General features: G+C 38.7%; 1 protein-coding gene across 24 annotated transcripts in view; it reads left to right on the forward strand.

The window, feature by feature from the left end:
- The window catches only part of KLHL32 (kelch like family member 32), a 228,515-nt gene that overhangs the window by 173,575 nt on the left and 39,900 nt on the right, over positions 1–15,040 (forward strand). For 23 of the 24 annotated variants that reach the window (XM_003480291.3, XM_021073289.1, XM_021073272.1 and 20 more), the window contains one exon: positions 7,483–8,209. In XM_003480291.3, the coding sequence (XP_003480339.2) occupies positions 7,483–8,209 (727 nt within the window). The remainder of the gene's footprint in view (positions 1–7,482; positions 8,210–15,040) is intronic. The other variant, XM_021073308.1, reaches the window with a different exon arrangement.

Genomic DNA, 15,040 nt, shown 5'->3' on the forward strand with positions numbered 1-15,040 from the left:
ACGAGGTTGTGGATTCGATTCCTGGCCTCGCTCAGTGGGTTAAGGATCAGGCATTGCTACGAGCTATGGTGTAGGTCGCAGACGTGGCTCGGATCTGGCGTTGGTGTGGCCTGGCGTAGGCCGGCAGCTACAGCTCTGATTGGACCCCTAGGCTGGGAACCTCCATATGCCGCAGGTGTGGCCTTGAAAAGACAAAAAGACAAAAGAAAAAAATTATTTCCAATTTACATCAAAGCTGCAAGAATAAGAATAGTAAAGAACACCCATGTAATTTACCAATTTCTTAAGCAAATTACTTCATTTGCTTTATCATATGTTCTCTGTCTCTGTCTTACTCTCTAGGAATCTATCTATAAATATCATAGTATTATCAAGCACAAACGTTGGGTTAAAGGTGAAAATAAGAGCATTTGTTAGTCTTCTAACTTTATAAGTTTTGAAATGAACAATGAAAGAATATGTGTTTTTATCGTTCCTGTTAAGCTGAATACTCTTTTTAAAATCTGTCAGGTCTTTTTTCCTGATCTTTTTTTTCTATGAACCTGGGATCTCATCAGACTTGATTCTATTGAAATATATTTCTTAGAGGGAAAAATAGCCTATATGTTCATAGTCAGCTATAATGGTTAATATACAAACCTCCCTTGAAAAATCTGTTTTACAAGCAAAATGTTGACACAGTTTTAATTATAGCACTCGAGTGAACACTTATAATTTTTAATATTCCTCCATGGTAACATTTTCATTGTTCTGGTACAGCAAAATACTCTGATTTTATGACCCCAGTTTCTGGTGCTTTTGGATTTTATAGGAATGTTGCCTTTTGAACAGAAATCTTTCATTTTGTCTCAAAGAAGAAAATAGGGCTACAAAATTTGGTGTATTTATTTATTAATACAAACTTTCCTCTCTATGTCAGTCATTATTCTGGTTTAATATGTCACTATTTGGACCTTTTACATGACTCACATTAAAGAAATGAGCTTCTGTATAGTTTAATATGGTAAATCTCAACGCCTGCTCACTTGCACCAAGGAAACTTTTCACGCTCATTACCTAAAGTAACTGTATATGTATTATAAGGGTATCTTAACCATATATATATATATTAAAGGTTGTATGTTTATATTTATTTGTATTTAAGGGATTATAAAATAATACATAATTACTTTAATTACTTTAATTCAGTTTATAATAGTGCACTTTCCCTTTGAGCACATGGATTATAAAATGGTATAAGCATCCTTGATCTTCTGTTTAGAATAGAAAAATTCTGTCTATGCCTTCTCATTCATTCTATTAAAACATGCCCTCATGGCTCCCCAATTCTTGTTGCCCAAGCGCTCTTTAACATCCCTGGCTCTTTGGTGGAGCTTCAGCAGTGCCAGTTGGTTGTCAATTTGCTCCTGTGCCTCTCCTTTGTTCCTTGCTGAATTTGCAAAAGCGTGGAATCTGTGCTACCTTTTGGGCACTGAGGGGAGACTGATGTCCTGGCTGACCTCAGTGGGATAACAGGACTGGCAAGGCCATAGACACCACTGGCAAGGACATTCACAGCATGGGATCCTGCAAAAGGCAGGGCTCAGTTTGCTCCTTCAGCAAGGCTCTCTGCAACCAGGTTTTAAAAATAGGAGATCAATTATAGCTGCCCCTGGCCAAGGGGGAAGAATCAGACTGTGGGCAAAAATACTGGTTCTTGCTTACTCAGCTCTGGCTGATGAATTCTGTGATGAGAATATCCTTTTCAGTGAAAAAGAAGAATTGTGATCCAAAAGAAAGAAATAGTTATGGCTTTTTTGACAATGTTGTAAGGGCTTTAGCTTGCATTAGTGTTGCTTAAAAAAATTCAATCACACATCCGATGAGAACTGTTTTTGTAAAGGGCCTTTTTTTGTTTGTTTATTTGCAAGACATAAAGGCAGTTTTATGGAAGAATGCATTGATAGGTATTCTTGGATTTGGGGTGATTTCACAATTCATATATTTTCCAGGAAATCTATCAATTTAAGACTTCTTATTGTTTAGGCATTGCTTTGGGGTCATGTTGGGTAGGATACATACATTTAAGCCAAGGTAGATTTCAAAACATCAGCTTCTTTCAAAGGATAGGAATTTTAGATTTTAAAACAGCAACTTTTATCTGGGTGCATTCAAGCAAGAACAGGAAAGGAATTTGGATCATAACTTGTGGGCTTTAATGTTGGGAATGTAACATTTGTTCCTTAATTGATATGTTTCTGAGATACATATGAGTAGATTACACATTTCAATTGAATTAGAGAAAAATTGTATAATTTAAAATTATATACTTTTATATTTATGATTATATATATCATATATTCTATCCATAGAATAGCAATCAGTAGGGATACACTGAGAAAAGGAAGGGATTATTTTTCCATATATTTGAGCCAGCTTTAGTTAACAAGGAATAACCTAGAATTAAAATACATATTTCCATAAAAAGTGGAAGAATTATTTAAGATTCAAAGGATGCCTTTTCCTCTAAAGACTTCTTTATTTATAAACTCTTTAATTGGTACTATTAAATGCATGTTTTTTATGCAAAAGTAATCTGTAAATGAAACTCATTGAAACGTATTATCACTTATCTAGAAGCAAAGAATGTTTTTAAAAAAAAACTTTATTTTTCTAATTTAGACAATATATAGGAGTTAAGTTTGGTTTTGAGTACATTTTTTTTTGAGTAACTGGAGGATTCTACCTGAAAATAATTGTTAATGGAAAAATAATGATTACATGATATAATTGAAGAACACATTGTATAGTTTAAAAACTATTTCTGGTTCTGGTTTTTCCACTCATCAGCTGCATGACTTGGAGTAAGTCAAATAACTTGTCTGGATTTAATTTCTGTTTGTAAAATTGAGAAGCTTGAACCAAAGAATACTAAAGTTTCTTCTTGCCCTAATATTTTATTATTTATTTGAGGATTTAACAGACTGTGGTGTTCATTTCATTACCAAGAATTTCAAATAGAGGTGACCAGCACCAACCATGTAGAATGTAAAAGAAGGGCTCTATTTAAGTATGTTCAGTATAGTAGATGCTGCTGTATGGAGTTTGGAGAGCTTATAAGGGCTTTATAGGAAAGCCACAAAGATGAGATAATAAAATAGGAGATTGAAGCCTGTGATAAGTAAATATATGTGTGTGTATAAATATGTATATATACCTATAGACTGCTATTGTTTGTTCAAGAGAAAGATGAGAAATAGCCTAAGAATGGTTATAAAGAATTTTCCATTATGCAGCAAGTATGTATAGCCCACTATGTGCCAGACACCGTTCTTATCAAGAATCTGAGGATGAGATGAGGTTGGAATAAGCTGTAGTGGATGCTTTTTATAGGAAGGATGAGTTTTCCATCAGGGTAAGATGAACTAGATATGGTTAGGCAGGGTGCTTGGGAGATCTCCTATGGTCTTTGGAGATGACAGTCCCTGTGTTTCAGATGGTTTAGAAAACATCTTGCGTAATGGCCCTGTTTCCTAAGTACTCTCTAGTATGCCCTTCCAAACTGAATCCTTGATTTCTTTTCCACTGTTGCCAGCTTTGTCACCTCAAGAGTGAGAGAGAAAACTTTCACTATATGCTCTGTGTTCCCCCCAATTAAAATATGCTAGAGTTTAGGGTGATGAGGATGTCTGTGTGCCAGAATAAGTAAGATAGAATAGGATTCCAGCCTGCCCTGAGTTATGTTTTCCAAGTGTAATATCATTAAAAGGCAGAAGTTCCCAGAATAAACATTTTCAACATGAGCCCCAAAATACACTACAAAGCTAACTGTGGCCTTTGTGTTCCATGACGCCCCAAAGAGGAATCAGCCTTCTGTTTACTATAGCTTCTAAACTTCTTAGATGGGCTCCAGAATTCCTTCTACCCCCTTGCCCTTTAATTCAGCCTGGCAATGAATAGTGCTCTGGTAGGGTTCATGGTATAGTAGTGATTTTGAGGTAGCCCATTGTTTTGGATTTTCTTTGCTGTTTCTTCCATTATTTGCATAAATAAGAGTTCCGTGGTTTCAGTCATTTTTCACTTTTACATTTTCACAAAAGTAAAAAGTGAGTATAATACCACTTTTACATTTGTTTGTTTATTATTACAAAAACAAAACTGCACAGAGTGTTTATATGGGTTACTTTATACTATCAGAATCAGCTGTTGATTTATAGATTTCATAGAACCAGAGTCTCAAAATATGCTGTCTAACTCATAGTAAGATCTTCCCCGTATCATACTATAAAGGAAATACACTGTCTTACCCATGGTGTTAGTTTCACATGCCCTATATCTTTATTATCATCCTACTTAAACTTCATTATATTTAAACCTTTTTAAATTTAAAACAACAGACTTAGTTTAGTCAAGCAGGAATTTACTGTCTCATGAGTGGGAGTCTTGTCTAAAACCTTCCTACTCAAAGTGTGGTCCATGGACTATAGCAGCATATGATCTCCTGGGAGATTGTTAGAAATGCAGAATTATACTCTTCCTCCTCCTCCTACCTATTGAATCTGAAGCTTTATTTTGACTAGAAACCTCAGGTAATTTGTGTACATGTTAGGTTTGAGCAGCACTGGATTTAAATCTACAAATGATACTACATCTAGGTGAGATTTGTTTAAAGTTGGCAGAATTGTAAATTATATTTACCTTTGATTTGGAGAAAAGATAAACCCCACAAGTGTGGATGACTTGTGCAGCCTGAAAATATTTATAAATAATAAATGAAAATTATATGAAAAATGTGAGAAGTTAGACACTGGTAATAAATAAACATTATCACAGGAAATGGAAATTAAATGTATATGCACAAAGTGTTCTGTATTACATAGTATTTGGAGAAATTGGACATGGCAACCATTGTGATATTTGTGATGTAAGGGGTGATTAGTAGACAGAAAGCCAGAAATGAATCAGCAATAGAGCACAGTAGTCGCTGTTCCAGTGCCAGTGGGTTTCCTTAGAAATTCTCTTAAAGGCAAAACCTAGTTGTGGCTTGTGTACCTTTCACACAGTGACACTGTTTGCTAAAAAGATGAAGGTAAATCAGAGAGTGTTAAGAGATGAGCTAGAAGGTTGATTATGGCATAGGAAGAACTGATTTATGAGGAATGATAAAAATAATTAAATTGGTAGCACTATGCTATAAAAAGAGGCTATAGAGGCATGGATGTTTATTTAATGTTTCTCCAGTGCTCTTTTCCTGTAGTATCCATATGCAAGATGCAGAAACATTAGGATATAGGGATGCTAAGACATTTGTTACAAATCAAAGCAATACCAGCTAGAATTACTCAAATTAGGAGCGATAGGAAAGATTAAGTTTCAGAAAAATTTGCCAGGTGCATGAGGAGTAACCTTGAGTGGGATGACTTTATCCCTGAAAACTCTTGAAAGCTCTGTGGGCAAAGAATGGAAAATCATTTATTAAGTTGTAGAATTATCTTTCCAGGAAAATAATTGGAACCCATCTCTTGAAACTTCTAAAATTAGGGTGGAGGAAAACCAGGATGTTGCCTGTGGGAAAACTCCACTTCTGGCAGAGACCTGGTGATTGATGGGTTTTTATTCTGCACTATCTTTGATTTTAATGATGTTACCATACACAGATACTTTTTTTTTTCATCAGGTTGGTATCTTATTTAAATAAAAATACTGGTTTCTAGAAGAACAGCTAAAGAGTGTCACTCATCTACCCTTCATGGTGTCTGCTTCCATGGCATCTGTAGGCTACCTGGAACACAGTGACATTCTTTTTTCATTTCTCTTCACTCATTCTTCATTAAGAAAGGCAATTCAGAATGTATTGGAAGTAAAGTCACTTCTGACATTCTCTTCGTCTGGAAAACTAAAAAGGCATGCCCCAAATATGCCTTGGCTTTTGGAGCTAGTTGTCAGATGGATACAAAAACTGTAAAAGTCTGAAATCATCTAGTGCTTCAGAGAATTTAGTGATCCTTTCCTCCAGGATGAAAACCCAGCTCATGTTTGTCAAGGAGTAATAGTCCAAGGGCATTGCACTTCCTTCTCTCTCTTCTGTATACATTTTTCCCCTGTGAGATGCATCAGCTGAAAAAGAAAGCCCAGAAATCCCAATTCCATTGGTCAGAAAGCAAGTAACACACAACAAAATTCTTCAGTATTCTAACCCATTGCTTTTTTTCATTCTAACTCCTTCAGGTCCACGTTTACATTGCTTGGGAGGTCTAGTTTAATATAGGTACTGCTAAGCATAAATTTTATCAAATATATTGACTGCAGATAGTAGATATACTTCTTTTTTTTGTATTTTACTTTTTATTTTGAAATAATTCTAGGTTTAACAGAAGGTTACAGCCAGTCCCACATAGCCTTTCTCCAGCCTTAGCCAAGGTTAACATCTTATTCAACCATAGTACAGTATCTAAACTAAGAAACTGACATTGGTACAATCCATAGAACTTATTTATATTTAGGTATATTTCTTTATGCTGGTGTGGGTAAAATTTTGCCAGACTTAAATATGGTCACATTAATTAAATTACTTCAGGTGTGCCATAACATGTATTGGTTTTTTGATGTTTTCTAAACTATAGTTCAATTTTGTTATTTATGACTTAATGCCTCTGCTTTAGTTTTTAAGAAATTTTGTCTGTGGACATAAGTTCTTACTCCTTTCCTTCTTGAAAGAGATATAGACCTAAACAAAAAGGATAGGATTCTGCTATTCTGCTATTGTGTCCATAATACAAAAATAATCTCTGTATCCTGTTTTTATGAAAATGGCTCTAACCAATTTCCTGTATCTTTCATGGGCAAACAACAGCTGTCTTTGAGATGAAAACTAATTGAGAAAAATAAAATTGATAGATTTCAATCTTTCTTTTTCTTCTCTTTCTTCCTGACTGATATACCTACCAAAGGGGCAGGGGGAAAAAAAAAAGCCCTTTTTCTAAAGCTGCTAGTGTCATATTGATTTTCTCTCAAGTACACACAGTGGTCTCAGATGATCATGTATTTTCTCACATTACTCGTATTGATAACAGCATCTCGACTCACAGGCTGACATATATGTTGCTTGAACTGATGACACTGCTTAATGTTGACATTTCCGGGTGGTGAGGTGGACCGGAGACTCTAATGCATGAAACATAGGGGAACAGGCTGTTCTTTATACTCCTTCTTTGAAAAGTAATTGTTGGTTATCCCAAGTGATACTTTGTCATGTTAGTGTTGCTTAACATTGTTTCTTATTTCTCCAACAATGTTTTGAGTTCACTTGTGTCTCTGCTGATAGAGAAAGAAAATAAAATACTTCAACTGGGTATCAAAATATTTGAGTGTTACATGGTTTATGAAAAAAAAAAAGTGTTATTAAGTGTCTGAAAGAATACACTGGCAGCCAGCCACTGAGCCCCATTGCTTTGGCTTTTTTCTTACCTTTGCACTTCCTTTACCTCCCTGCCTCTGTTTCAGCTAGCTGTGAGGTGGCTGGAACACAGCTGCCATTACCAATACATGGATGAGCTCCTGCAGTACATCCGCTTTGGCTTGATGGATGTGGATACCCTCCATACGGTTGCCCTGTCCCATCCCCTGGTCCAGGCAAGTGAAACTGCAACAGCGCTTGTCAATGAAGCCCTGGAATACCACCAGAGCATCTACGCACAGCCCGTGTGGCAGACTCGCAGGACCAAACCGCGGTTCCAGTCGGATACGCTGTACATCATTGGTGGGAAGAAACGTGAGGTCTGTAAGGTCAAGGAACTTCGCTACTTCAATCCCGTGGACCAGGAGAATGCCCTCATAGCTGCCATTGCCAACTGGAGTGAGCTGGCGCCCATGCCTGTGGGAAGGAGCCACCACTGTGTGGCAGTCATGGGGGACTTCCTATTTGTAGCGGGAGGGGAAGTGGAGCATGCCAGCGGCCGGACCTGTGCTGTGAGGACTGCCTGTCGCTATGACCCCCGCAGTAATTCCTGGGCAGAGATAGCACCCATGAAAAACTGTCGAGAGCATTTTGTGCTGGGAGCTGTGGATGAATACCTCTATGCGGTTGGGGGCAGGAATGAACTGCGCCAGGTTCTGCCCACAGTGGAGCGATATTGCCCCAAGAAGAACAAATGGACCTTCGTGCAGTCCTTTGACCGGTCCCTGTCGTGTCATGCTGGATATGTGGCTGATGGTCTTCTTTGGATATCAGGTAGAACATGCTTCATGTGTTGGATTGATTGCAAAATACTTTCCTTGTGGCATACATTGCAGAGTCAAGCATTAGTAGTTGTGTAACTGAACCGTCCAGCCATGGTTACCATGTTAGCTAATTAACATTCATTTATTGAGCACCTGCTCTGTAGAGAGCAGTATAATGGGAAGTAATTGACCTTTCTGTGACTTTGTGAGTGATTAGTGGAGTAAAATTTCAAGATAGAAAATAATGGCCCATCACATCTCTTTTTCTGCCAAGCCTTCTATCGTTTGATTGTCAGGTTTTGATATTCATGGATTGTATTACAAAACCTTGTGGTTTATCCGCGTCATTTGCTTTTCCTTTCACATTGGGCTGCCTGATTAGGACTCATTTTATCAAAGACAGGGTAGGCAAAGTAAAAGCTCAGTAAGTCCATTTTGATGGTATAAACGTGGGTATATATAGATCCTAGGAGCCATGCTGTGTATTGCTAGAAGAAATGTTATTGGCTAAAGTAATGTTTTTTTTGTTATCTTTGAATTGTATTTATTCATACCATACCTCATTACTCTCTCATTCTTCCTGATTATTTGAGGGTTTCAATTATTTTAGTTTATTTTTCTTTTTTTAAGTGTTTTGATTATGACAAAAGGAGAGATAGTATAAGGAATTTCATGTGCCCATAACCAGCCTCAGCAGTTATCATCAGTGCTGTCTTGTTTCATTCACACCCACGTGCTCTTTTCCCTGGTACAGAAGGAGTCTCTGAGACATGCGTTATAAATATCACATGATCAAGCTGTGTTTCCAGTTCTATGACTGAAAAGACTTAAAATGTCCTCATTTGAAAGGTTTGCCTATTAGGGAAGAAAGTTGCATCTTCTCTCAGTGGAGGATACTCATTTTGTGACCCAAATGGAACTTGTTGAATTTCTCTGTCAAGGACAAGGGAGAATAGAAAAATCAAATGCCTTAAATACGAAGAGTAGCTTGGAGATGTTTGTACTTGGGCCTAACAATAACTTTTAAGCACACTTGTGAAGATCTCTCAACTTCCCTCAGTAATCTTCTACTAGTTTAGCATCCACTCTGACAAAATTCTCCCTTGCATTTGAATTCCTTAGTCCCTGCCCATTTTTTCCCTTCTGCTGTCCTCAATATCTAGGAAGATAGCTGTAGTCTTGGCTTCTCTGGGTAGTGCCTAAATTATTAGCAGTTCACTGATTTTTATTGATGAAACCTCTCTCATGTCCAGGTTTAAGTGCTCTGTAACTAATGAATGAAGATTGGGATTGAGGAAGAGGATAAATAAGCTGTATCCAATAGTTACTCGTCCTGTATAGCAAATAAACACTAGATATGAGTGTGTGTGTGTGTGTCAGCTTGGCATCAAGCTGACTTCTCTTTCCATGTGGGTCTGTATGTTTCCTTTTCCTATACACACACACACACACACTCCCTCTCCCTAAAAAAAAAACAAAGAAATATATATATATATATAGACACACACACATATATTTAGATAAAGGCCTCATTTATCTGATAACTTTTTCCCTTTTAAGTATGCATATCAGTAGTTAAGAAAAAAGCCACCAGAACTATATCCTGTTAGATTTGTTGAAGAAACCTTAAACTTAGCTGCAAATAAGTCTTTGCTATTAGGAGGAACAAATCTATACTTGCCTCAGATAATAAAACAATGATGGATTTATGAAATCAGGGTAATTTGTATTTTCTTCCAATTGACATTCTTTTCACTGACTCATTTAGTTTTCATATATTGCTAAAATACAGCATTCCTGAATTTTGCATTGCATTTTCTAAATTTGGTATAAATTTCTCCTAAGTAGTGTAATAAATATTCCTCACTCACTTTTATTTTCTGGCTATAAAACTAGTTTTTAAAAAAATTGCTCGAGTTTCCCTTACATAGGTTTAAAGATATCACTACAATACCTTCTTTAGTGAGGCCTTAAGAAAGCAGAGAAGCTTATCTTAGCCTGGCTAGAATCTATCAACTTGGCATCAAGCTGACTTCTCTTTCCATGTGGGTCTGTATGTTTTCTTTTCTGTTTTGTTAAATGTATCAACCTATTACAGTTTGTACTGCTATATCACTTTGTTTTTCGTTATCATGAAAGGAAATGCATTTTCTTTGTTCTTCCTTTGTGCTAATATATGCTGCCTGTGTTAACCATACTTAATGAAAACAATCACAATTTTCTCAGGTTTGTTTCTCCCTACTGTGTACTTGAGATGAAAAACTCACTTCCCTGTGTACAGTACAATACCTTTAATTGGAAAGAAGAGGAAATCACCAGTGACATTTCTAATACCTTCAGTCATCTGCCTCTTTCCTCAGGCCCAGCTTATAATAAATCAATTGTGAATCTAACCATGGATAGTGAGGGGTTACTAATGGGCCCCTTAAAAAAAAAAAAAAAAACAGTTGTATTTCATCCTGATTTGGAAGTGTTACTCTGATTTTTTTTTTTTTGGGGGGGGAACAGGTGAAAATGTTTGAGGCTATTCCTTACCCTTTACCAAATAATCAGATATTTCCAGTTTAATTGATGGGGGATTGGATCGTTAGCATCCTTCTGGCATTTTGTAAGCTTTGCCTAAGGTGAAGGTAGTAAGGATTATAGGATGTGGATTTTAGGAGCTTATTTCTGTTCTACAGAACACAAAATAAATGTTTCTTTAGAGACTTGATATTTCCAGTGTGCTTACTCCCTCTCAGTACCCCTCTCCCCTTTCTCTGTCCATTTTAGGGGTCAGGACATCTTGAAACCTGTCCATGGTTTTTAAAATGAGACAAGCAGAGATGAATTCAGAAAATCAGGCTGTATAGATATGCCCATTTGCATTTAAGATGTTAGAGATGGCCAGATTTTATCGGCTCCTCTAGCATTTGACATTGTGACCCAATTCACAAATGCGCCACATCATTTCTACTTGAAATCCACAATACTGAAGTAAAATAAGCGTTAAATATCCTGCAGTTGTGCTTTAAAAGGTACGCTCTCAATTGTAAGAAATTGTTTGTGAACTACTAAAAAGATTTTCTTGTGAGTGAAAATGAATCCTGAGCTCATCTTGCAGAATAACTTACCTTTCGTTTTTGTCAAATGGCAACGGGATAATGGGAAACTAACCACAAAATTAGTGCTTTAAAATTGTAAAAATAAGACAAATTCTACTCCATTTCCTCAAAAGCAGCACTTAGTGTTTTCTTGATTCTCTTGGTGAATGCCACATCCTTATGAAGTGGTGCTGGTTCATAGATAAATAAGATTAATTCAGCAAATACAGTGCCTGCCCTCTAGGAGCTGATAATCCAGCGTTTTTCAGCTGTTTCATTAATTTAAGGACATTTGTTTGTTAGAACATCTTTGACTCCCTAGAAGATGTGTTTATTTTCATCTTGATTAAAATTTAGATGCAGTTTACATTGCCCCATTTTAAATAACTTTATTCAAACCTACTAAAGGAACTTTGGCCTTTCTCATATTCATTAAAATTAGAACAATATAAAATATCATTAACATTTTAAAAATGCCATAACTGTAGCTTTACTGTACAAGTATTATTTTACTTATGTCTGAAATAACTGTATACAAAATATCGGGAACTCACAGGGGCCATGGCAGAGGCTGATTGTGGTGCACTGAGGTCACGGAGTGAGGACACATGCACATGTGAAGCTTGCTTACTTTTTACCAACCAGGAGATGCTGAGCAAGATTCCTTGCCTCCCTCCATCTTGTTCGTCTTGTTCTGGGCTAGCATGGGAGCCACAGAGAAGAGTAAGCTGGGTCCCATGCCAGGGCTCACAGTTTTTAAATGGATGATTACGCCATAGCATGTGATGTGTGTGATAATAGACATCTTTCCAAGGTACAGAAGCAGTATAAAGTAGGAAGTAATCAGCTCGGGGCATGAGAGGCGACACAGAAGTTTATGACACCTTCAGCCTCACTTGACCTCAGGTCCACTGGCTTCCCACTTACCCATTAAGCTGTCCCTGTGCTCAGGTTTGGGCTTCATGGTCCCACCATTTCAATAATCCCCTTGCCCTCTGAAAGGCACACACTGCTGGACCAACCGAGTCGTCTACTCTGTCCCCGTACCTGGGCAGCCGAACCCCGTGGGAGGAGGCCTGCTAGCAGCAGGGCTTGGTGTGTGCATCCGTGCAGCCCCAAAGCTCCCTGCACACCCTCCGCTGGGGTCTCACCCACTCCTTCACCGGCTATCATGCCCTCACTCTCCTCAGACCTAGTGAGAGAACTTTGCCCGCTGTTTCTCAGAGCAAATGGAAGTGAGGAGGTTATCACAAGTCAGGTGGGATGAGAGGTCAGTGGAGAGTGCGAGGAGACGGAGAAGTCAGTGATGGTCTGGAGAGGGACAAATGGTTGTGAAACACTGGCAAGAAGGGTGCAGAGGAGGGGAAAGAGGGGAGGAGCCTGAGAATGTGCGATGGGCAAGGCCAGGGGAGGAGGAGTGTTGTAGAAACCAGAGCCAAAGCAGATGAGGGCTGTGAGAGGTGTCCAGTACTGTGGGTCCATCCAAGTCCAGAGTATTTCCTCTGCAGTGTTCAGTCAGGAACTACTTGGTAATCTTAGTGGAAGCAGCTTCCGGAGAGTGGAAGAAGGTGGAAGCTAGAATGCAGTGGTTGCAGGTGTGGAAGGAGCGTGAGGAAGTGCACACTGCAGGCAGAGGCCACCTCTGCACAGCGCTGGGATTTCAGCCAAACTTTGCTGCCTGAATCTGAGTGAATCTGATTCTGCCTGAATCTGAATCTGATCACTTTCCAATTATTACACTCCAGCCTACGGGCAGAGGCTGTGCTGTTCTAGGTACACACATGTTTTGGTCTGAGTGACAGCTGTAGTTTTCATTATAAATCAACAAATTGTGTTTTGGTTTTAGGAGGAAAGATGGAAGGAAAGAAAAAAAAAAAAGAAGAGGAAGTTTGGCTAAGGGAAGAAAGAGTAGCTAGAGGAGAAAATCCAGGGTCAAAGGAGGGATTTTTTTTCTTTTAAGGATCTGAGTGCATTAGCAGATTTATAGATAAGGGGAAGGAGAGAGTGGAATTGCATTGAAGGGAGTAGGGGCTTCCTCTGTTCTGTAAACACTGAGAGCAACTCCTAGGTACCAAGAATGGGGATGAGTCTGGGGGATACAGTATTGACCACAGACACAGGGGCCCTGACAGTCTGAGGGACTTGGGAAGGATTCAGCAGGTAGGGGGCCTGAGGGAAGTGGCCTTGGGAAAAACCTGAGAGAAACCTTTTTTTTTTTTTTTTTTTTTGTCTTTTTGCCTTTTCTAGGGCCACTTCCCGCAGCATTTGGAGGTTCCAAGGCTAGGGGTTGAATCGGAGCTGTAGCTGCCGGCCTACGCCAGAGCCACAGCAACGCAGGATCCCACCCGAGTCTGCAACCTACACCACAACTCAGGGCAACGCTGGATCCTTAACCCACTGAGCAAGGCCAGGGATCGAACCCGCAACCTCATGGTTCCTAGTCGGATTGGTTAACCAGTGAGTCACGATGGGAACTCCAAGAAAACATGTTTTGAAAAAGTGTGTTTGAACCCACACTAAGGTTGAAAACTGCAACGTTGCTGTAGTTTGCAAACTAGAGATTGGCAAATTCCTATTCAATGTTTTGGTGGTGCTCACCAGAGAACTGGAGAGGGCGAATCCTTGGCTTCACTCTTGATGGAAGGATTTTCAGCTGGGAATAGCCCAGATGATCCTACTGGAAGGAGCTCAGCGTGTTGGGACCCCATTTAGGTGAGAGTCAAGTGCTTGAGGTTTGCTTGAGGGAGAAACAAGGATGTTGTGTGGTGGAGTGAGTACTGAGAGGACCTGTTTGTTGCCCCTGGAAGAGGTTTGGGTTGATAGCTTGACATTCCATTTAAAAGTTCCTGGTGAACTGGAATTACACTAAGAATGAAATGTTCTTGTTGCTTTAGATTCTAGGAACCAACTGTCCCCAGTAGTTTCTTTTTTTCTTTTTTCTTTTTTCTTTCTTTTTTTTTTTTTTTTTAGGGCCACACCCATGACTTATGGAGGTTCCCAGGCTAGGGATCGAATTGGACTTAAAGCTGCTGGCCTACACTACAGTCACAGCAAGGCAGGATCTGAGCTATGTCTGCAGTTCACAGCAATGCCTGATCTTTAACCCACTGAGCGAGGCCAGGGAGCGAACCCTCAACCTCATGGTTCCTAGTCAGATTCCTTTCTGCTGTGCCACGATGGGAACTCCCCCAGTGGTTGCTTTTTCTGATCCTTTTTTTTTTTTTTTTTTTTTTTCATTTCTGCCCCTTTACTACTCTCCATCCATCCCAAAGAGATTGAAACAAAACCATTACAAGATTGTATTGAGATGGAAGCCAAACAAAACCAAACCATTCTACAGTGCTTTGGAAAGAGCTAAATGGTTTGAAGAAAGCAATCATATCACCTACATTCTCCAAAATAACTGTCTAAGCTTTCATCCTGAACTGACTTCCCTTGTTCTGAAGTAACACTTGGTTTCCCCTCACACTGCTGCTTAAGAAATAAAGCTTAAAGAGATTAAGCGACTTTTCCAGATCACACAGCTAGTATTTGACAAAGTTAGAGTTGATCTCTGTGTCTCTGGTTTTTGAAAACAATACTTTTCCCACAAAACCACACAAACCAGTTGCTTATTACTTCCACAGAGGTCTCAAAGACAGATGCTTACATTGTACAAAAGGACTTCCAAATGGCATGAATGAAAGGAAATGACACACAGAGAAGTAACCATACCTGGAGATTTGATTAAGGTCAATAATCATTTGATTGTCTTTAAT

The sequence above is a fragment of the Sus scrofa genome, chromosome 1 (assembly GCF_000003025.6).
Source record: "Sus scrofa isolate TJ Tabasco breed Duroc chromosome 1, Sscrofa11.1, whole genome shotgun sequence".
NCBI classification, from domain to species: Eukaryota; Metazoa; Chordata; class Mammalia; order Artiodactyla; family Suidae; genus Sus; species Sus scrofa.